This window comes from Dermacentor andersoni, chromosome 3 (genome assembly GCF_023375885.2).
Source record: "Dermacentor andersoni chromosome 3, qqDerAnde1_hic_scaffold, whole genome shotgun sequence".
Classification (NCBI taxonomy): domain Eukaryota; kingdom Metazoa; phylum Arthropoda; class Arachnida; order Ixodida; family Ixodidae; genus Dermacentor; species Dermacentor andersoni.
Window position 1 is genome coordinate 15,744,860 of NC_092816.1, and position 23,689 is coordinate 15,768,548.

The 23,689-nt window shown below is 47.4% G+C and overlaps 1 protein-coding gene across 1 annotated transcript; it reads left to right on the forward strand.

Annotated features, from left to right (window-relative positions):
* The first annotated feature begins 9,773 nt into the window (after positions 1–9,773).
* On the forward strand, positions 9,774–23,268 carry LOC126520585 (acetylcholine receptor subunit alpha-like). The gene is made up of 7 exons (XM_050169376.3): positions 9,774–10,056; positions 10,129–10,173; positions 13,303–13,412; positions 15,391–15,571; positions 18,061–18,442; positions 18,830–19,218; positions 20,761–23,268. Exons 1-7 carry the CDS (start codon positions 9,883–9,885, stop codon positions 20,947–20,949), a joined length of 1,470 nt encoding a protein of 489 aa, XP_050025333.1. The 5' UTR covers positions 9,774–9,882; the 3' UTR covers positions 20,950–23,268.
* Positions 23,269–23,689: the final 421 nt, after the last annotated feature.

The window sequence follows — 23,689 nt, forward strand, 5'->3', positions numbered from 1 at the left end:
TGGTTTAGCCAGGAACATTTTTACCACAAAGGCCTACATTTGAACATGGCTCTACGTTGTAATCATTCGAGTAATTGTGCAAATTAGACTAATTGCATATTTTAATCAGAAGAGCCTTGGTATTGATTATAATGTATTTCAAGCGTACCGAGTGTGCAGCTCATAACCGCTTCCAGAATTGCAAGAACTTGACGCTGGTAATTTTTACCGCGTTATGAATTTCACAGAGATTTCCGCCTTCAATTTCACCCAGAAAACCGAAGCTGGACCGCCAACAGGTTCACACCCTCAGCAGGTTGTCCACGAGGGACGTCACCGCTTCACCGGCGGGCGAGCGCGAAGCGAGCGTCAAGCCGCGCTCGCTTCGTGCTTGATTCGACGCCGAGGGGCAAGCGGTGACGCCGGTGACGTCACTCGTGGGCGTTCACTGAGGGCGTGGCAGTTGCGCCATTCGGCTGTTCAGTTTCGCTTTTCTCTGTGAAATTGGCCAGAACTCATAACACCTTAAAAATTAGCAACGTGAAGTTTTTTTTGCAATTCAGGAAACTGCTATGAACTCCTCGAACGGCACGGTTCGAGTTTTCCATGGGGACCAGTCGCATGGCTGTTTCGGTTAAAAAGTTAACCAGTCTAATTTGCGTAATTACTTGTCTAATTACTACACCGACTCACGGATGCCTCTGTGGCAAAAGCAACCCAGAGGAAATCGTTCACACATCTCAATATTTTTGTCTTTAAGGAATTTCAAACAAATTTACTGAAACACTCGCTATACCACTAGTTTGTGAGTAATTCCCGGCCACGGCGGCCTTATTTCGATGGGGGCGAAATGCGAAAACACCCGTGTACTTAGATATAGGTGCACGTTAAAGAATCCCAGGCGGTCGAAATTTCCGGAGTCCTCCACTACGGCGTGCCTCATAATCAGAAAGTGGTTTTGGCACATAAACCCCATAATTTAATTTTTTTTAGTTTGTGAGTAAGACTTTTGCAAAGCGCTTGTAAACCTGTAACAACTTAACGCAAGCTGTAAATTCACATATCAAATTTGTCCGCTTTATGTACTCTAATGGATGCAGTTTGCAGAATAATGATACCTATTTTTACGGCACAGTTACAAATTTGTAAGCTTCGAGCTGTAACTTTTTTAGCTAACCAATTTTCTGGAAGCTAAACGTAAAAAATTACAGACCTTAAATCAAAACTATGCAAGCTGGAGTCACTCAAATTTTACGTTCTCTCTCAAATGCAGCATATCCTACTTAAATCAGCGCATCGCTTGTCTCCTAAAAGAGTTTCTGCATTTTGCATACATTCGAATTGGGAGGGAAATCGGAGCTGGCCTTGAGCAAAAGGTTCCTCTTAAAGCAGGGCCCACAGTGGGGCTTTTGATACACTGAACCGAACTTTGAACCGAAGTTTCAGTTCTCAGCGAACCGATTACTACTTAAAGTTAACTGCTAATTAATTTATAACTAAAATAGCATTTCATAGTTTTTAGTTACGAATCTTGCCATGGACAAAAGTAAAGGTGGAAACTGTTTTTACACTTATTTATTGTGGAATGGTGTTCGGACTTTGTGGGGTGAAGAAACTCAACTTGGTTGCTCTGAGTCAATGGCGACGAGATAGAAAAGGCGCGAGAACGGGAACGAGAAGCTTTTGAACACTCTGCACTCAACGGCTGAATTACGAACATCCGAGTGCGTGTTTTTTTTGTTTTTTCTTCTTTTTTTCGCAGCCTAGCAATAAGCAGAGGGTGACGAGATGTACGACAGATGCTGATGTGTCGCGAGAACCGCCGGTGGCGCTTCACAGCTGCTCGCGCGTCTTCGCGCCCTTAGTTTTTGGCTAGGCTGCGCAAGAACCCCACCCTCTGCTGATGGCGTTTCTGTCATTGAGTGCTTTACGTGTATGCGTATATTACCGCATAAAGCTATTGGACTAAGAAGAGCAATAAACGCTTTGAATCGTTAAGTGACCTAAACTCACTCTTTTTTTTTTGCCGGTGTAGGAGGATTATGAGGAAAATTGAAGCTACGCTATCATGGGTGACGTGGCCACGTCACGTTACCCAGGCCAAGGAAGACGGCGGAGGCACAGCAAATGCGGCGGGCTGCCCAGCTTGAGATGTCGGGCGTGGAGCGAGAAGGGCGTGAAGAAAGTTGCCGACGTTTCCTCCAGCCAGAAAACAAACTCCGTGCTGTGAAGGAGTCGGGATCCTCGCGAGTGGCGAGACTGCTGAGAGCATGGGATCTGTCGTTAAGCATGGGATCTGTCGTTGTACATGCAGTAACTGGAGAATTATAAAATTATTTGGCGATATTGAAGACAAGAGCGAATTAATGAAGAAGCATAAAAATGGCGTCATCTTGTGCATTCGCATAGACCATTGCGTAGGCGTCGGAGCATACAAGAACAGTAATAAGAGTATAGAATTGAAAGGAGTTTAATTGAAGAGCAGCGGAGGAACTTACTTACGCCTATAGCCGGCACGTTGCTTTTCATGCGCGGTGCGTAAGTGTATGATTTTAGCCGTGTTTTCTGAGCCCATATTTAGCCAAAGTCCGTACCTGTCGCTACTTCGAAACAGGGCACAAATATCCTCTTTTTTCACCCAAATTTCGTTAACAGAGAATTCCAACCGCTTTACTGCTGGGCTGCGTGTGTGAAAAGTGCACATAGTAGCCATAATCCATCGCTTAAGTGGTTTATAATGTGTTATTTCGTAGTGAGGCACACATACGAGTTGCAGCACAGATGAATTAACGTTCATCCCTTAGCCAAAAGCACTGAACGATCTTCAGCAGCGAAATATTGTTTCCGGAGAAATTGGCGCATCTATTTGAGGGACAGGTGCTGCCTGCTCACATCTATATGTTGCCTGAAGATTATGAAGCTAGAGTGGTGAAGCATAGTGAGTGAGCTTGCAATCTATCAGAAGAAGATGAAGAAAAACGTTAGTGTGCCGACTTCTTTCGTTCTTTTTTGCCGCCTACTGACTTCGTGTAACGTGCAGATCTGTTAATGCTTGACTTCACCTGCTATGCGCTACTGTGCAAAAACATAGGCTACGCCCACAGGTGATACGCTCAACAGCCCATCACACTTACATTTGAAGCGCACGTTCAACGAGCACATTTCCTCTCCTTTCGCACAACAATACTAGCAGAATTTTGAGTCCAGCTTAAACGGTACCCAAAGGAAGCGCCACAGTATTATATTTTTTCGTAAGTTTGGTGCACATCACACAAATGTACCCCATCCTATGTAAGAACCAACGCATGTCTTACAGTTCATTGCATACTTTAGCAGAACAGCGGCCCGATCTCCTGGAGCATACTGCACTGACCTGCAAGTTCTGCACCGGCTTGTGCGTGAACACAAATGCCAGAAAGTGCCGCCTAATATGCACCCACCATGATAAAACTCACTTGAAACATTGACTTCTTAAGAACAAAACTATTTCCGGCAGTCATCTACTACAATATAATAATAAAAAAAAACATCGCCTCGTTTCGGCTCGAATTGTGAGAGATTTTTGTATGGCCAGTTTTTCATTGCTCGGCCTCCTTCGCCAGTAATATCTCCAATATCCAGATTGGCTGGCAGTTATTCTTACGAACAGCCCGAGCGTGAGAAAGTTTCCTTGTGATTACGGGCCCTCATTCGCATATGCTCGCAAATACCTTCGGCTGCCTCGAAATGATTCCTCATACCTCAACACCACAGCATGCCCAACACTCGCTAGAATAGCGCAAATGCACATGGCCTACATTCTGTGATGTTGCACTCATGTTTCTCATGCCAAAAATTCTTCCAGCTCTCCTTTACGACGTGCTCTTACGCAAAACGATTTGCAAAGTCCTCTCGTTTTTTAACTTGAGACAGACGGCTGAACTGTAAGAACTGAAAGTGGCGGTTTGCCTCTCCCGTACGGGCAGGCGTAGTCGTGCCAAGCTACGGAGAATATTGTTTCAAACAGCTTTCTTTGTTGTTGTTTTTTTAACCATGAACATCCTACTTCCACACAATATGGTCCCCTCCGCTCCCATCAAGTAGAATGGGTTGGCGCCGTTTCGGATTCTGGGGATTAGCCACAAAGACGTCTTGATGCCGATTTTTTTCGGAGCCCAGCCTCCAAGTTTAGCGCTACTAAACGAAGGAGCGAGCGCGCTGTTTTAGCTCCCTAGTGCGTTGTTTCTATAATGAATTGCTCGTGCTGGCTGCTGCTTCGTCTGGATTAGGTGCCCGAAGCTGGCACTAGACGTCTTCTGCGTATCCCAGCGGTGCCCTCAATGCATCGCCCTCTGGTGGCGCCTCCTTCGCGTCTTTTCTGTTCTAAATATTTTGACATCTTTGGTTTCTCGCAGAGACACGGCAGGCTTCGGTCTGTTCTTTCTTTGGCTCTAACTCGCCATCTCTCGTGCAGTCTGCGTAGTCGGGAAAAACGAATGTGGCTTCACAGCAATCTGAAAAAAAAAATCCTTGGTGTTTTTCCTCGGCTATAAATAGAGGAATGTAGTTTGTTTATTTATTTATTTATTTATTTATTTATTTATTTATTTATTCAGAGTATTGCCGTATTATTTTTATTCTTTTTATAACAATTCGCTACAGCAATGAAGTGTTAGTGTATACAATATTTTTTATCTATTTAGAATGCTGCAAACATGATGGGTGTGACGTTAAGGGATAAGAAAAGAGCAGATTGGGTGAGGGAACAAACGCGGGTTAATGACATCTTAGTTGAAATCAAGAAAAAGAAATGACATGGGCAGGACATGTAATGAGGAGGGAAGATAACCGATGGTCATTAAGGGTTACGGACTGGATTCCAAGGGAAGGGAAGCGTAGCAGGGGGCGGCAGAAAGTTAGGTGGGCTGATGACATTAAGAAGTTTGCAGGGACAACATGGCCACAATTAGTACATGACCGGAGTAGTTGGAGAAGTATGGGAGAGGCCTTTGCCCTGCAGTGGGCGTAACCAGGCTGATGATGATGATGATGATGATATGCCAGCGCAGTGCGCTCACACGGGGTGAAGACCGCATTAATTTTATGTGTTGCTTGTTCCAGATAACGTGGAATGCAGCGTGTGTCGTTTTGGTGGTCCATGCCTACAGGAGTAATAATGCACTCGTAATAAAAAGAATATTTGCAACAGCCATTCCATGTCTGAAAGTAAGGTGTGATTTCTGCAACGTTCAAACGAAGCTTCATATCACGAATGGTTGCAACCCGTTACCCTCTATTTCTGGCCATAAACAGCACATTTGCACAAAATACCGTGAAATGTTAATTAAGCTATATCAATTAGTATAATAATTTAATAATTATTAAACGGTTTGGTGGACCATTCACAACCGGAAAACTTTCTCCAGCTTATCATAAACGCTACTACAGGCAATGCAGCAAGTTTCCCGTGCCTCAATCAGAATGTTCAGGTATAAAAAAAGCTTAGCATTTATGACACTTTGGCAAAAACTGTCATCGACTGCCCAAATGCTGAGATTCATGTGCAGGAAAACATGGGTCACATCTATGCGCTCCATGCTTCAGTTGTACAGAGCTCTATTCCTAGGGTATCTACGCTACAGCCTTCCAGTGTTGTCCAGTGTTGTCCAGTGCGGTCCAGCGTTCTCCAGTAAGGGCAAGTCAAATATTCGCTCATGGGAGAGCTTACAGGGCCAAGCATTGCGCACGTGTTTAGGAATTCCTCGCTACGTGTCAACACCTGCAACACCCGTGCTCGCCAAATATCATCCCTTCCAAACATACGTTGCTGTGGATTGTCTCAGGACGCATATCCGTCATCTTTCCCGCGTCCCCAGTCATCACTTGGCGTTATTGCCCTCACAGAGACCTCGCACAAAGTTTAATGACGTTATCCTCACCCATACAGATTGTCTTCCATCAGGATACGCACCAGCAGCAAGGCCTTCATTCTCTTTGTGTTGTCTAAAACAGCCCAAGGTGCGCCTAAGTATTCCGGGTGTGAAGAAGGAGGTTAATCACCCAAAAATAGCCCTGAAACAGGCGACGCTGCTATTAATCAATGAGACATACGAGAACCGAATACACATCTATACCGATCATTCGGTCTCATCCACCCGCTCTTCAGGTGCCATTGTCATTCCGGCTACGAAAACTACAATGAAATTTAAACTGCCACACATGACAGCATCAACGGCGGCAGAGCTTGCAGCCCTGCGTGCTTCCGCCAAATACCTCCTGCAAGAGACGCCCCAGAAGTGGTTCATCTTTGGCGACTATATAGGGCAGCGCTTCAGAGTCTGCATTCTGCCCTATACCACAGGACTCGCGAGCAGCTGACATATGAAATAAGAGAAGACTACCGTCAAGCTATCGCTAAAGGGCTCGAAATTATATTCCAGTGGCTACCTGGACATACTGGCATTGCTGATAATGACCTCGCCGACGTAGCCGCCCAGTGTGCCCATTGCACGCCCGACCACTCCCAATCCCCTCATACAGAACCGACGCGGCAAGAAAGCTTCAGTACTGACACACAAATACTGGTCTTCTCCCAACCTCCCGAAACGTCATCTTCATAAACTTGATGCATGCCTAATGCCACAAGCTCCATCAAAAGTTTCCAGTTCTGAGGCGACAGTATTGTGCCGCCTCTGGCTCGGGATGGCTTTTACGAAGGCCCACTCGATCCGCATTGGTATGGGGATACACCCATGTGTGGCTTTTGTGGAACTATAGAAACGATTTAACACATCCTATGTCTCTGTCCCCAGTACGATGTCGAGCGTGAAGCTCTTCGGAAAGCGTTGAACCAGCTGGACTCTATACCATTTCCGGAATAGAAGATCCTTGGTGCATAGCCGCACGCGTCGATGGCAAAGAAAGCCACGAAAGCGTTTTTGCCCTACCTCAAGTCGATAGGTCTTGGCGACCGTGTGTAGACTCGGTGCGAGCCTTTAAAAGGGCGCGCAAGTGCTCTCTCTATGTCCCCTCGCTCTCTCTCGCTTCATCCCTATACCACTTCCCCCAGTACAAGGTAGCAAACCGGACGCGCGTCTGGTTGACCTCCTTGCATTTCCTCTTCTCTCTCTCTATGAGACTTTGACCATCACGGGCTTAATTCTTTTATCTGACAAGTAGCACGTCCAGTAGGAAATTACTCGCCAAGACATGATGTTCATGAATGCAGTGTAATTTTGTCGCAGCAGTGTAAGCACTGCAGCGTCAGAATGCACTACTCGGCATCTGCGCGAATTAACGAAACCTCACTTTCGCACAAACGAAATAATTTTTGAAGTCACAATTGAGGTCAGACTCGAAGATCAGACTTGAAAATTGAGAGGGTCTATAGAGAGACAAATAGCGTCGCTATGGGATTTTTAAAGCTCACAGTGCCGAATGAGCATTCTGCTGAGCGCGGTGGTATGAAGCAAGTGCCCGTGTTTTGCCGACTAGTATTTTTTGTCAGAGGGACTACTGTATATATGATGGTTCTTCCAAGTCCAGCAAACCACTTAGGTACAGAAACAAAAGAGGACAGGACCTTGAGCCGTGAACTTTTCTTATCAGTGAAGAAAGTTCAGTTGTCTCCGAGATCGGCCCACTTTTCATCACGCCCATCTCCGGGATTGCACTATCTCTAGGACCGGTCCACATTGCTCGGCAAGAAGCGGACCGAGCAGACCCACCAAACTACGGGAAAGAAGGCATGCAAAGCTTCGCTCTAATAAAATGGTTATGCGCTTGGAGGTGTACATTTGCTGATATGCAGATATTAAGGTATTGGTTCTTGTTTCACTTCTTAATTCAGCAGCGAATAGAGTGGGCTACCAGCACATCTGTACAGGAGTAGGGAGCTACATATTAGCCGATTCGTTAGATGAGTGCTGTTCTGTATGTCAGCTGTTCGTCAAGCCTGTTAGTTCCAGCACAACGGAGGCTTACCGAATAGCTAGCTCGCACACAGAACGGTGCTCGTATAATGAATGGGCTTATAGTACGCTGCAGCATCCACTGCAGACGCGGTAGCAAATTCCGAGAGGGTTCACCTATGAATTTTCGCTTTAAGGAGGCGCGTGTAAAAAGGGAGGTAGTTTATCGAAAGCTGGAGATGCCAGTCCGAAATCATAAGGGAAAAAGAAAATAGGCTGAGAACGAGAAGTTAATGCAAGAAAAGAGACCGGGGTGTGTGTGTGTGTAGGGGGGGGGGGGGGGGGGGGTATTCTGTAAGAGTCCACCTAGTGTTCATTTTGGCCGCTGCTGATTGAATGCAGTTGTACGAGCGAGGAGGAGACGAGCGGCTCTGCCAATCAGCAGCGGCCGAAATGGACAGTCCGCTAGATGGACTCTTACAGAATACCCACCAGTGTTAGACGAAAACTCTTATTTTCCACGAACAAACTGCCAGACACCTCGAAGCCTGCATGTCGGCCGGCATGAAGCGAGGAGCGAGAGGTTGTGTCACAGACTTCGGTATTACCGGCACCGATAGCTTGAAGAACCATTTCCTCAATTACGGGATAATTCTCCTTGAAGAGTCGGTGATGTTACCTGACTTTCTAAAGGGAGCACTCTGTATATCATAGCACAGGCAGCGCACAATAATCATCCGCACTAAATTGGGTTTAATTGATCACAGACGTCTTCACTATGGCTTCTAGATCGATTCGTCCGCTCTGGATTTTTGCGACTCGTCGAAAGGGGATTGGAAACAGGGTGTTAGTTTTGTGTATTCCACCACGAAAAATGGGGACAATATAGTTATCTTGATGATCCCAGCGCTTGAAATTTACAGCTCGCGCTATTACTGCATAATTCGGCACTCTTTCCTCTATAATTTTCTCTTCCTCAGCGCGAAATATAACATGATTAACACATCAGGTGAGACCAAGCTTATCTTTCTTTTTCAATAAAACCACTCCCTCTCTCTCTCTCTTGCTCTCTGGCAGTTTTTCTCCTCTACAAAGGCATCCCGAATTTCTCACTACTCCGATGCATGCGGTATAGTAAATTGCATTTGAGAGGTCCAGTCTGACGATGAGTTTGGGGCCTCGGGCGTGCGCTCGATGATTAGCGCTCATTTGCACTGATTTAAGCCATAACTTTCCTTCTCACGTCGATTCCCATGAGAAATATTTAAGAAACTAACTTCACCGTGGTAAGTGTCCATGCGTAAAGCATTGCTGAGCGCCGTATGGTGCAGGAATTGCGGCCACATGCTTCCAGCAATACGAAGCAGCGCGGGAGTTGCCGTTCCGCAAGCAGTCGTTGAAGGGCAGCTGATTAATTTGCCCGAGTCGGAGCATCTTTATGCCCATTAACGCCGGCGGCGATTCCGCATTCCTGCTCCGGCGAAATGCAGCCGCTATACGGCAGGCAATCGAAGGCGCCTGCTGCGCTGAGAGGTGTCGGGGAGCACCGAGAGCGTTTCCTGCGATCGGGCTCTCGGACCCGAGACGATATCTGCGCCGGGTGCAGCAGGATCGATGCCCCGTCGGCCATGGCTCTGAAAACAGGCCCAGTAAGAAAGCATGCCACCAGCCTAGACATAAAGAGACATCCACAGATGGCGGTGCCGGCAGGAAGTAACGGTGCGAGATGCCCCCTGCCCGCTTTCACTAGAACCTAGACGTCCCAATTTGCGCAAACAGCAGAGGCTTGGAAACATTCAGCCGGCAGGCGTCGCTGATGCGACTTTGCTGACCGTGAAAGGCCTCAAAAAGTGTCACTGACAGTGCGCGCAAGTTGCATGCGTACTGCAGCAATACGTGCGCCGCAGCATCCGCGGCAGCGGCGGAGCCGATCGATGGGAGGCCGGACGCTGCTTGCAGAGCGAGGCGTTGACGCAGTGGAGCTCTGAAGGAGCCGGCGTGAACGTGGTAGTCGATGATGCTACTCTGGCTGGTGCTTTTGGCGGCCGCTGCGTGCGCGTCGCGCGACGCGAAGCGGCTACACGATGACCTGCTGTCAGACTACAACCGGCTCATCCGTCCTGTCGGCAATCATTCACACAAGGTGACCATCGTCGTCGGCCTAAAGCTGTCACAGCTCATCGACATTGTAAGTGTCCAACGCAGGCCACCCTCCCTGGCCAGGTATGGTCCTCACGCTATCGTGCTTACTTTTGTGCAGAACCTCAAGCACCAGGTCATGACTACTAACATATGGCTTGAACAGGTGAGTTGCTTGCTTTTTACCATTGTTGAAGGCAAAATCGACCCCGATCAAACCCGTTTCTTTATAGGTTGACCTGTTTTCGCCAAACAGAAACAGAGGACGCTGGTTTTGATTGAGCCTGAGCTGTGGCTAAGTAGAAACACGTGACACAGTAGAGCCCGGCTTAGCGACGTAAGCGAGATGACTGTTTTTGGTGCACTCTGAATTTACGAACTCGTTTGAGGCATAGGATGCATACCGTCGAGTAGCCTTGTTGATTTTTCGCTCCATCTGACAGGCTTCAGAAAACTTCCGCGAGAGGGCCTCACGGCCACACTAACGCGGTTTAATTGCCATTAAGATGGCGATAGCAGCACACCCTCTGCAGGCTTAAGCGGCATCTGCGCTCGCGCACGAAGGGAACAATGCAAGAAATAGTGGCTCGGAGTCTAAGGGCTAACGACGTCATCGAAAATGAGTGTGGCGTTGGTACTTCTATGCAGGGTGGCGGTCGCATAGGGAACGGTCGGTCTGATTCATTTGTTCGAACACGTGATCAATCCAGGAATTGACTCTAAAGCTTTATTATATTGAATTGTTTTTGAAAATTGGAAACTAGATCAACGCGGCGCAAATTTTATTGCACATTCATCAAACTCGGCAAAAAGATAATAAAAAAGGACACGCCCCCAGCGGCATACTCAATAAATAATAAGCCGTGGGCATGATGTTCTCTCGAGGCACGCCTCGCGAAGCAGCTGTTTTGTCTTTTGACGCTGCCCTTTACTTCACCTGGTCGCTAAGAGATGCATGCACAAAGCGAAAGAAAGAAGCCTACAACTTCCACTTCTGGCAGTCAACGAAAGACACATGAAAAACACGCTCAGGCACAATGGATACGTTAAGGTGGCCGACGCCTAGAACCCACAGACATGTTAGTGTTATGTATGGCTTATTTGGCCAGTACACCCTTGCAGTGATTGAGCCACCGAGCCATTGGCGGAAACCAGTCACGCCCATTGGGAACATCTTGCAATGCTAAACCCGCCATGTTTGCCTGGCGTACAAAAGCTCTTCATCAACCTTGACGCAGGAAATAAGGAAAACAAGTCCGTGTGAGGTTACAGCGGCTCCTTACATACAAGTCTTTAATACTGCAACTATTAGTCAATTTAGCTTCACGTGGACGTACGTTGCCCACTTGCGACCGACTGTCGCAGAAGACAATATTGTTCTTGTTCTCTTGTGGAAAGTTTTAAAGCATTTGCTTCATGATCAGATCAGACCGTGATACGCACAATCGATGGTTGGCGTCAGTGGCATGAACCCCCGCTTGTATAAAAGGGCCTTCCAAGACAAAGGAAGTAAGAGATTCAAAAGAAGACATAGGTCTGTCTAATCTACCGAGTATGCAGACCTGGGGCCCTATAACGTAAAACTATTCCAATCTGCTTTTATTCCAATCTCGACGTCAAATTTACGTAACCACCGACGCAAGCATCGGGCGGTAACCAGCAGCGTTGTTTCAAAATCCCAATCAAATGTCCTTCTCGTTTATAGGATGTCACTTTCTTTTGCTTTCAAAGCGAATAGCATTGCCTATATTGAGCAGTTTTTCTTATCTAACTGGCAGAGAAGAGGCGATGATTACGCTCAAGTGGAGAAAGGCTCGACGGGGCTAAGCCAGCACAGTGAAAGTAGATAACCGGATGAAGAGGGTGGTGCCGGCGTCTGTGATTGGTCCGCTTCCACTTACTTAGCTTGCGGTGGCTGGTCGAAAATCGCCGCGGCGTGCAACGGCAGGTTAAAGATGCCGCTAAAATGGATACTCAGCAAGGTAGAGTTGACAGATCAATGCCGTATACGTGCTGAAAGGTCTCGATAATGTCATACGACCACGCAAAATCTTTTATTACATGCAAATAAATCCGTACTTCACTGCAGCTCCGAGTAGCCAGTGCCACAGCGATCGGCGGGCAGCCATCTTCTATTTCTTTCGGAACGGCGCAGTGCCCGGCTATTCATAAAAAAAGTTTAAATTTTGTTCGGCATAATAATGCGTTTTTAACGCGTACACATAACTTTAACGCGGTGAGTTTTCGCGGTCTTGGGACGTCGCGTGACAGACGGGCAAAGTGGGTGCAGCCCGAAAAGGTTCGACCCATAGCAATTGTCAAACGCCTTTTTCGCTAATGGCGAGAAAGGCGCCGAATCAGAAATTATTATTTTTCTTCCGTTTGGTCTAATCATGTATAATCAGCGTGAGCATATCATATTAGATGAGGCGTTTGCGCAGTTTTCGTGACGTCGTGTGACAGACAGGCGCATGGGTGGTGGCTCCAAATTTTTTTGACCAATTGTGGAGGGCTGATTGCAGAATCAGAATAGAAAAGTTTGGAATAGCTTTACGTTATAGCGGCCCTGTGCAGACATCTGCAATGTCTCTGGCTAAAAATGTAAGGACTCGTCTTTAGACCACATAACACGACTCAAAGAGGTAGGCATTTTCATGGGTGTGTCCGACGAATGCATTTCACAGTGCTGTAACAATGTAACGTCAACTGTAGCACTTTCGAAGCGCCCTTGAGGGGGACACATTGCAAGGAAAGAACTGACTGAGCAAGCATACGACGCATGTCCTGCATGAGTCCGGTGTTTTATTTGCGCACTTTTTTGCAGTTTGTCGTACCAAGGCCGAATCTCTAACCGTTGTCAAATTTTGAGTGACTCACAGTTGCTAGATCAGGAAGACAGACCAAGCGTGCGCTTGCAGTGTAAATGTACATGTCATGTACAGGTTCATGCCGAAAGACTTTGTCTTATTGAAAGTCCACGGTTTGTCGGAATAACAACCTGAGAGCTAAGGCTCTGCTCGAAATATGTAGAGGCGGGCTTGATCTTCGAGGGATACTCAGTAACGCTCTTTTCAGTTCATATGAGAGTGTAATTGCTTAGTTGGCCAACACAAATTCACCTTGTTCACTTGCCGTCTTGGGCTTCAGGTAACGCGTCATAAGGCTGTAGAAGTATGACGTTATATTTCATTCGAGGTGCAGCACTATGCATGCTTATTGCTTGCCTGCGATGGCAGTCTCTGAACGTAAGAAAAATAAACAGATCGAGCAGCTCTATTTTAATTCATTGCTGCAGGTGTGGGAAGACGACAAGCTTCGCTGGAACCCGGAGGACTACGGTGGCGTGGACATGATCCACGTTCCGGCAGAAAGTCTCTGGCTTCCAGACATCGTACTTTTCAACAAGTGAGCACCAAATGACGGTGGACTATAGAAACTCCTACTCATTTTTATTGAATAAAGTCCGTAGTTTATATAATTATTGTGGTCTTTAAAAACAGTATTTTGCGCCCGAACCGCCGACGTAATAAAAAACGGCTTATAGGGGTATTAATTTCATACAAAGCGACACAATGTCTGAGTGTGCTGAACACTTCACACTGCTGCCCAGCGTTGAGTATTGTTGTGATAACTTGTTCTGCACATATAAAGTTGATGATGAATTTGAAGGATCTACTTTTGTTTCCAAGGACTGATCACACAGGTAACAGCGAAATGTGATAAAGTAGGCGATGACATGGTGCGAAGTCGCGTACTTGGTGAATGCACTCTTGCCTACTGAGCAGCAGAACAGCCGCTCGAAGCTACGCATGACCCCAATGCCAAGTTCTAATGCATTTCTGTAATATGGCTTTGTCAAAGCAAACACAGGGCGGCAACTACATGTACGATCTATGTGTTGGATTAGTTACACCATAGCAGCTTCGTTGGAGGCAGACTGTGACAATAATCGGGGCTAGTCTACCAATTACCGATTCTGTGCCTCCATTCTCGAAGATGTCGGTATGCACAAACATAACCAGCACCGTTTAATCGTAATAGAAAAGGCGGCGATACAAAGGTACCTGCTGGTGACAACGAATCTTACAGAAAAATTCTTTGTGAATTCGATACTTCTTTAGATTGCTTTGGAAAAAAACGCCGTACATGTTGAAATTGACGTCACCGGTTGGATATCTCGTCTCAGCGCGCATTTTCACGCACTGCGAATTTTAACATGCGTACTTACCAATTTGCCTAGCTATCGTTTCTTACTTGGTCATTCGTTCGTGCCTTATACGTGGCGTGACTGCTGTATAACTCCACCTGGGAAGTATTCGGGCGAAGGCAAGCAGCCTGGTTACGAAGAAATAAAGGATCGAAACTGCCTGTTGGGAGAACTAGTGCTCGTCACCTTAGAGTTTCCTACAAAAATTACTAGTGGAAACTCTGGCACTGATATCATTCATCTGCCAGTAGATTGATGGATTTGTCTGTGAATTCGAGCGTTCTTGTGATGTTCTTTATTACGCGTATATCTTTCTACATCTACAAGTATTCATACTTTTCAGAATACAGTAAAGATATTGCTTTCTGCGTACATGAGCAATCACTATGAATTGTTGCATTTATAACGCAATATGTTGTTGAAGATGTTCAATTCGCAAAAGCCACAAAGCCGTTTGAAGCCAGCAGGATGACGTATAGGCAAATCCACCCACTGCACAACATCCCCCCCCACCCCCCCATGCTGACTATGAAACGTCACTCTTGCAGCTCCCGTAGTCACTAGCGCCAGTTTCCTCTAGTAACTTTTGAAGGAAGCTCTGTGCTCGGAACGGAAGCTTACAATAATGAAGCTCTCAACACAGTCGGCTGTCGTCGTATGAAATACTGCTTGAGTCGATCCGCTATACAGGCACCACGCTGTACATTCCAGAGCAGTGTGTAGGGCTCACGTGGTCTCGACAATAAACACGATGCATCAATACGAACAGGAATACCAGGAAAGACAGTAACGATTGTCGTTAGCGCGTTGAAAAACAGAAAGTTTCATCCTGGGGACATTCTAATACGTATTGTGAAGAAAATAGCAGATATTAAGGTTCGGACTTGCTTCTTCACAGGACTTGCTGTTCGAACAATTATAGGCTAAGTGTTCTTTTTCAGATTATAACGCTTATACCACCGTATTTGGCGCGGTGGTGCACTCTGATCGGTTTGGCGATTGTTGATGAAGGTACATATACAGTCAATTGCGTCTTGCAAGATGGTAATAATGTGAAAAATAATAGCACGGTGAAATCGAACAATGACAAAAAGTAAAGCGACGCACGTATGGCAACTTTAACGGCTTTATTGCACGACTTTTCTATCTTTTCTTCATGTTCCACGCGGGGCACAGTGCGGACGGTAACTACGAGGTGATCCTGATGAACAAAGCGACCGTGTACTCGACAGGCAAGGTGGTCTGGAAGCCGCCCGCTCTCTACAAGAGCACCTGCGAGATCGACGTCGAGTATTTCCCCTTTGACGAGCAGAACTGCCTCATGAAGTTTGGCTCCTGGACCTATGATGGCCTTGAGGTGCGTCAATCATGAAGAGGGTGGTTTGCGATGTGAATATCACACCACTACGGTCACAGGCAAAACCATAGTCATATGGGGAAGTTGAGAAAAATGCGGAAATTCTGTTCTTATATTTTGCTCATATCTTTGCAGTGAATGTGCAGTATTCCTAATGTTCGGTAAAACTTAATAAATGAGAAAAGTAATCAATCGTGAAAAAAGTCACACTTTTGCCCGAAAGGCGAAGCATCGATTGCGATATCAATTTAGTAGATAGCTGTACGAAGTAAGGATAATAGTTTTATCGGCCATATAAACTCGGAAACATTCGCTTACTAACTGAATTAACAAGTAGGGTATCATCGCGCTCAAGCCAACATGAACACATCACATTCGATGAACGCGGAAACTCGCTGTCAAAACGCTGGTGTGAGCAAGCGCGGCAGCAGCAGCGAGCGAACGGACCTTCGTGCGGTCCATCGCTGCAACGCAAGAGAACACAGCGCGCACAAAGGCATGAGCCGTCTGCAGATCCCTTTCAAGATAGGGCGCGCGCGACTGCGCGCGGCCTATCCTGTACGCACTTGTTGGCGGACTCGAAACGCTCCCCTTCTCTCCCGTGCTGCCTCCCCGCTTTCCACCACATACGGCGCGCGAAATTGAGCCGCGATCGCCAGTTCTCCATGCGCCCGGTCCCGAAATGTGCATTTGCTGCCGGAGCACAGTGTCGCCCCCCCCCCCCCCCCTCCCTCTCATCCTCCACGGCCTTTCACGCGTAGGAAGACGGCGCGTTTGCTCTCCGCTTTCTTCCTTCGTATGCGCCATATTGAACCGCGATCCTCGACCTCCCACGCGTGCTTTCACTCGCATATACAGCATATGACGCGCGGCGACGGTGTTATCGCCTTTGGACTTTATAAGGAACATCCCGGCGACGGCACAAATACGTCTGGAGTGTCCATATAATTGCGATAATAATATTTTATTTCGCTCCTTACTCACGCCACACATAAGTGGTCTTTTGCGTCTCTTGTCTGAACGAAACAATAATCTTGAAAAGTGCCACAAGCAGGCTTACTCAAAAACCGAATCGACGTAACAATTGTTAATACACCCGCCCTCTTCAATCACTGTGATGGTTGTGTTTAGCTGTAACAGACTTTACTGCTTGCGGTTATTTGTGCAACGAAGTTTTGGGCACAAGGCGCAGCGCATAGATTGGTCCCCTATTTCTCTGTGTGTATGGTGCCACACAAATGTGCTAAGTCATTCATTATGCGTTTTGAAGGCTTCTTCCTGCCGTCATGTCGACACGAAATGTTTGAAAGCTCATTTGCCGATAGTCACTGCTAGAATGTCAGTCGAGAATGTGCTCCCGCAGACTATAGATGGTCATCATCATCATCATCATCATCATCATCATCATCATCATCATCATCACCTTTTTCATCTTCATCTTCTTTTATGTCCACTGCCGGGCGAAGGCCTCTCCCTGCGATCTCCAATTACCGCGATCCTCCGCCAACAGGTTCCAACTAGCACCAGCAAATTTCATAATTTCATCGCCCCACCTAGTCTTCTGCCGTCCTCTACTGCGCTTCCTTTCTCTTGGTACTCATTCTGTAACCCTAATGGTCCAAAGGTTATCTAACCTGCGCATTACATAACCTGCCCAGCGCCATTTTTTTTTCTTAATGTCAATTAGAATGTCGGCAATACCCATTCCAAACCAAACTGGTCTCTTTCTGTCTCTTAACGTTATGCCTATCATTCTTCGTTCTATCGCGCTTTGCGCGGTCCTTAACTTGTTCTCAAGCTTCTTTGTCAGTCTCCAAGTCTCTGCCTTATGTGTCAGCCCCGGTAAAATGCTCTGATTGTACACCTTCATTTTCAATGATAATGGTAAGCTTCCAATCAGGAGCTGACAATGTCTGCCGTATGTGATCCAACCCATTTTTGTTCTTCTACGAATTTCCTTCTCATGATCAAGGTTCCCTGTGATTAATTGACTTAGGTAAACGTGCTCCTTCACAGACTCTAGAGGCTGACTGGCGATCCTGGACTCTTGTTCCCTTGCCCGGTTATTCATCATTATCTTTGTCTTCTGCATATTAATCTTCAACCCCACTCTTACACTCTCTCTGGTAAGGTCCTCAATCATTTGTTGTAACTCGTCTGCAGTGTTGCTGAATAGAACAATGTCATAGGCAAGCCGAACGTTGCTGAGGTATTCGCCGTCGATCCTTACTCCTAAGCCTTCCCAGTTTCTAGCTTAAATGCTTCTTCCAAGCACGCAATGAATAGCATTGAATACCACCAGTGAACACCACCAATAGGTGGTGGGGAACCGCAAATACATCTCGTTCCCACCCTCTTCTTTATCACTTTCGATGGATGTTTTTTCATTTGATGCCTCTGGCCGTTACTCCACTAAACATTTTATAAGATGAGGACGCATTGCCGTCGTAATTTAATGCCATGGCTCTGAGTGACGTATCTGGGCGCAGGTGGATCTCCAGCATGTTAAGCAGCGTCCCGGCGTGGCCGTGGTGGAGACGGGCATCGACATGAGCGAATTCTATAAATCCGTCGAGTGGGATATCCTGCGCGTGCCTGCCAAATACAACAACGAGTTCTACGACTGCTGCGAGGAGCCCTTCCCGGACATCACCTTCAACATCACCATGCGCCGAAAGACGCTCTTCTATACGGTCAACCTCATCATCCCCTGCGTGGGCATCTCGTTCCTGACCGTGCTAGTCTTCTACCTTCCCTCGGATTCTGGCGAGAAGGTGACGCTCTGCATTTCCATTCTCGTCTCACTCACTGTGTTCTTCCTGCTGCTCGCCGAGATCATCCCACCCACTTCACTGGCTGTGCCGCTTTTAGGCAAGTAATTTATGTTGATTGGCCGACTTCATGACTGGGTCCGTAATAGAACAGAGAGAGGAAGAGCTTATCAGGCTAAAAAGGAATCCGCACAGTAGATGTTTTTCAGCTTAAACATAACATGCACCTGCTGCATGCTAGATGCACGCAAGCGTCTCAGACGATGACACTGCGAGGCACGCACGGTGATGCCCTTTACGCACTAGTGAACGTAATTGCGAACACGTACGGCCGCATGCGTTTACACGCATACATACACAAACACAAACGTGCGTGCGCGTCGTCAAGCTATATTTCGACGGCATTTTTCTAAGGTGGCCTTCAACTTGGTACGTGTATTCAATAAATCTGGAAATGTTGAATGATATTTGCCTTTATTTTTTTTAGGCAAGTACCTGCTCTTCACCATGATTCTCGTCACGCTGTCCATCTCGGTGACTGTCGGAGTGCTCAACGTGCACTTCCGCTCACCATCGACGCACCGCATGGCGCCCTGGGTGCGGCGCGTGTTCGTGCACCTTATGCCGCGCCTGCTGCTACTGCGGAGGCCCGACGCGGCCGACCGCCAGCAGCCGCCCGTCGACCCTTTGCAGCTGCTGCTACTACGGCGGCCCACTGAACCGGTGGTGCCAGCGCCGGTGGTGCCTCCTTCGGCCGCGGACCATCAGCAGTCCGAGTCTCCCGAGGCCGGCTCGTGTACGCCGGAAGTGCGCCGGGCCATCGACAGCGTGCTCTTCATCGCGGACCACATACGCAAGGAGGACGACGACGAGAGCGTGCGTACTCGGGCTGTCGTCGCGTTTTCACCAATTGGCTCAGAAGGAGCTCTTCTTGGGGCAGTGTTTGTCTGTATATAAACGAGTCGTCCATATGACCCTCACGATGACATCCACCCTGGAGCCCAAAACATCGCACGAACTGAACTATCGGATAGGGCACTACGTAAGCAATGCAAGGCATGTTAATAGCCGCAAAGCAGCAAATTTCATGAAAGAGCAGCAAATATTTGTAATGCACTAGGATCGAGAAAAAGAAAGACGGAGAATGTGGTAAAAGTGTCTGCGAACGAAGCGTCAAGTGGACTTCAGCTATTTCGGATTGTTGGCTCAACATGCTGACAAATGGTAACGCAGATAACAATAGACAGACAGAAGAAGAAAGACAACAGACAAGCCCTCGTTTGTCGTCTTGCTTCTTGAGTATGTCTATCTGTGCTACAATTTGTCAATACGTCGTCTATACCTGCCCGAGTCATACATGTGTGGTTTTATTGTGCCGCAGTGTTGAATGACAAGTTAACTTTCAGCAATGTTGTTCTTTGTTGTCGTGACGAGCGCGTGTTGACTGCGTGACCGCGATGGTCACAGATGGCAATCGGTTCTGCCAACAAAAACCGCATCCCGTGCAGATCGCTGTGTGTTCGATGAATGGCAGCTGTCACATTGAAAGCGCGGGGATGTTACTGCAAATACTTATTTTGACCCCTCTCGGAGTACTTTATTCTGGGTCTTTGGCCTCACCTGAGATGCCTTACCTCAATAGTACGGTCCATGGTATAATTTCTGCACGACAAAGGACTGGACTCAATATTGTTATTCAAATATGCTGCTGTGTTGACAGCATTCATCGCATCCCTATTCTCGTCGACATCCGTTCCCTTTCCGTTCCTATTTTTTTGCTTTCCCCGACGCAGAGTGGCATGCCAAACTTTCTGCCTTTCTGCAAATTAAGTTTTCCTCCTCCTCCTATATTAAAGTCTTTCCATCCATCCCTCCTCCTCCTATTTTGCAAGTTACCAAGAATTACATTTAGGCAATTCCAGTTTCTAAGAAATTCAGAGAGAGCAAGCTGCGTAGCAATACAGATCCACAATCGTCGGCCTTATTTAATATTTGTTGCTTCCTTTTTCCCGATATAATTCGGGCTGTGGAACCCAACGTAGCCAACATGACGCAGACAGTATGTCGGCTACTACTGTGCCTGACTAGCTATGTCAGAGTACTGCAGCCAAGTGTCACTGTCTCGAGCTCACACGGTCGCTGGTTTCCTCTCTAAAACTGACAAAGTACACATTCAATATACGCTCTCGGACATCACAAAGCAAGTCTCGGACAGACCGCGAAAAATTTATTCAACTGAGCAGGGTAAATGACTAACATTTGTTGTAATTTCTATTTTTTGTACTTGGAAGATCACATTCAATCGCTTGGTAGTCAAGAAGACGTTTCGTAATTCGCAACAGTTCTCATTAGCCTCGATTTTTCCTGTAAAGTGATATCGATAACGGTGACCCGTGTTCATGCTGGTCGATGCTGCAGGACTGCGAGGACTGGAAATACGTGGCGATGGTGTTGGACAGGCTGTTCCTGTGGATCTTCACGCTCGCTAGCCTGGTAGGCACTTGCGGCATCATCCTGCAGGCGCCTTCCCTCTACGACACTCGGCTGCCCATCGACGTCCAGATGTCTCACATCGGCCGCGAGTACGCCACTCTGCAGTCGCCCTGATCTGTGACGAGTCTGGTGGCAACTCTGACTCCCAAGCGGCGCTCCCTGTCTTGAAGTTGTGCTGCGGTACAGATATACGCTTTGGATGACTTAATGGATGCGGCGTCTGGAGCGTAATGCTTTGTGTATCTCCGCTTACTGCGTTCCCCCTCTCCTGTATATAGCTGGCCTCGCGCAAATACATTGAAATACCTTTCTGTTGAACGTCGCTTAAGAATACTGAGCTGAGTGAACAATTAGAAAAAGTGACCGGCGATTACGATACTACCTAATGCGAAATGTGAACGCAGCTCGATACGCCTTTTTATTTCGCGATATATTTAGGCAAATAATTCGAAACCGAAATCAGCGCACCGACTGGCAATGGGCCGCCGGCGCCTTCGCAGAGGGAGTATGGGAACGCTGGCATGATAAGCGACATCGGCGCCAGCTGTGAAAGTTGACGACGACAAACGCGCGAGCCGTGGCACGAGCGCGTTCGCGCGGTTACGCTGAGGGACGCCGACGAGTCAGCTGTGGTAGAAAACGATAAGCAACGCGCGAGCTGTCGCACGAGCGCGTTCGAGCGGTCGTCTAGAGAGAGAGAGAGAGAGAGAACTTTATTAAGCGTCCTTGATGAAGTGAACGGAGGCGGGGGGCCGGGAGACGAGGGACGCCGACGCTGAACTCAGGAACGGGCGCCTAAGAGCTGCGCTCTAAAAAGTTTGCTCCGATGGCGAGGGCATCTCTATTCACGCTTTACTTGGTTGGACTTTCACTTCAGCAAGCAGTTTCTTGAAGCCATCACTATACTACAGCAGTGATGAACGTGATCGTTGTACGTTCCTGTCTCACGAAAGAACGATCATGATGCATGATTTTGTGCGAACGCCTCGTTCTCTCTGGAGCAGGAACATCATGTCATCTATGTACGCATATTGTAATATTATCTAGCATACTAATCGCATAGCGCCATTTGTACAGCTCATATACAGTCCTGTTGAAATACAATTTCACTAATGAAGAAAAGACTGGGAAAGAAAGAACGTGGTTCTTCGCACTGTTGCGCACTGGCGTTGGGCATGGCGTGTTAACGACGCGCAGGCGATGTCACTACGGTGACTAACGTATTGCAACGTACGGTTGACGACAATACAACGAGCATGCATTGTTGCAGGCTGATTTGCTGGGCGAGATCAATGCGTTTTAGTGATATTTCTTTAGCGGTGCTAACCAGCTGTGGGTGAGGAACCCTGCGACCCGGAAAGGGGGAGGAGGCGCGATGTTTGTGCAGTCGCTCTTAATTAGTAACCCACTGTGACGCTCTGGCGCTATGGCGTTTTGCTGCTGAGGATCAAGTTGCGGGTTTAGATCGGCTCCGCGGCAGCTGCATTTCGATGGGGGCGATAGCGAGAACGGTCGTGTACCGCGGTACAACCCAGCAGGGCAAACCCTTTTTCGAAGACACCCATCCGGCCCCGTAAGGAAAAATAAGAGAAAAAAGACGACTACGGAATCTTTCGTGTAATAAATGTTGCTTTGAATTTTTGAAACCCATCATCAACGGCTGGTGACCACGCAACTAGTGTTCTTGTATATGATACACTACACGCCACTAAAGCCCCTTAAACTTCGTAGTGTCACGCTTTGAAGAATGCCGCCTCCTCCTCGCGCACTCTGGCCAAGGCCGACGCTGCGTCGCTATTGGCCTAATAGCATCACGTGGGACCTCGCGCCGTGCATCAGCGCTATTTTTGCTCGAGAAGCTTCTACGGAGTGGCGAGGAGCGCATGTTGGCGCCGTTGCTATGCTCGAGCAGTGTAGGCGGCGCCACGGTCGAGGAGGGAGCGTGAAAGGGAGGAGAAACGAGGAGGAGTGAAGGCGCAGGAGAAGAGTGTCGCTACTTTAATAAGTTTAAGGAGCTTTACACGCCACGTATTCTCAGCGCCATCTTTCGCAACAATACAGAACCATTTTTATTGCCCCGTATTCCACAGAGAGTGCAGAGGCGGAACGGAGTTTATGGTTGGGCATTTAATCTCAAAGAGGCCGTGTGACCCGGTTAACTGGTTAACGTTTTCTTTTATTGGAAATCTCTGAAACGTCTATTTTTTTCTGAGAATCTCTACGTTTTACTGCGGTGACCGTGGTGTCCGACGATCTATACATAGGAAGAGGTCGAAAGCTGTCGATCGAAAGCTTTTGTTCGCAGAAGAGTTGTAAGCTGCGCTTGTTTGTATATATTTGCGTGAATACTTGGGGACAACGCTGTTGTTTGTTTTGCTGTTGTGTACTTGCCTTGTTGGTCGTTTTTAAAATAAACATAATTCGTTCTGACAACGATGTACAGTACCTCCACATCGAATGACAGCACACACACTTTCCGCATTACGTGTTGAGGTGTTTTGGCTGCATTCGACGCGTTCAATAAAGCCGACCTATCAGGCCATCCAAATGGATGAAACTCGCCACATATCGTCTGCGTGCCGTACGTAAAGAAAAAGAGGTAATTCACTTTGCAGCGCTTTGAGTAGAGCACATCGCAGGCTACAGCAATATTCCATTTCCTTTTGGAGGGTCTGAAATCACTTGATCGTTGAACATCTTTAGAATGAAACGTTTTTCAAACCAGTCACGTCCGCTGCAGCAACTGCGCCCGGAGCCCAGACATTTTGCATACCCCTGGACACAAAAGCACAGCAGGCCTCGTTATCACAAATCCCGGAAGGTGCGTTAATGTACATGAAACAGTATATATAGA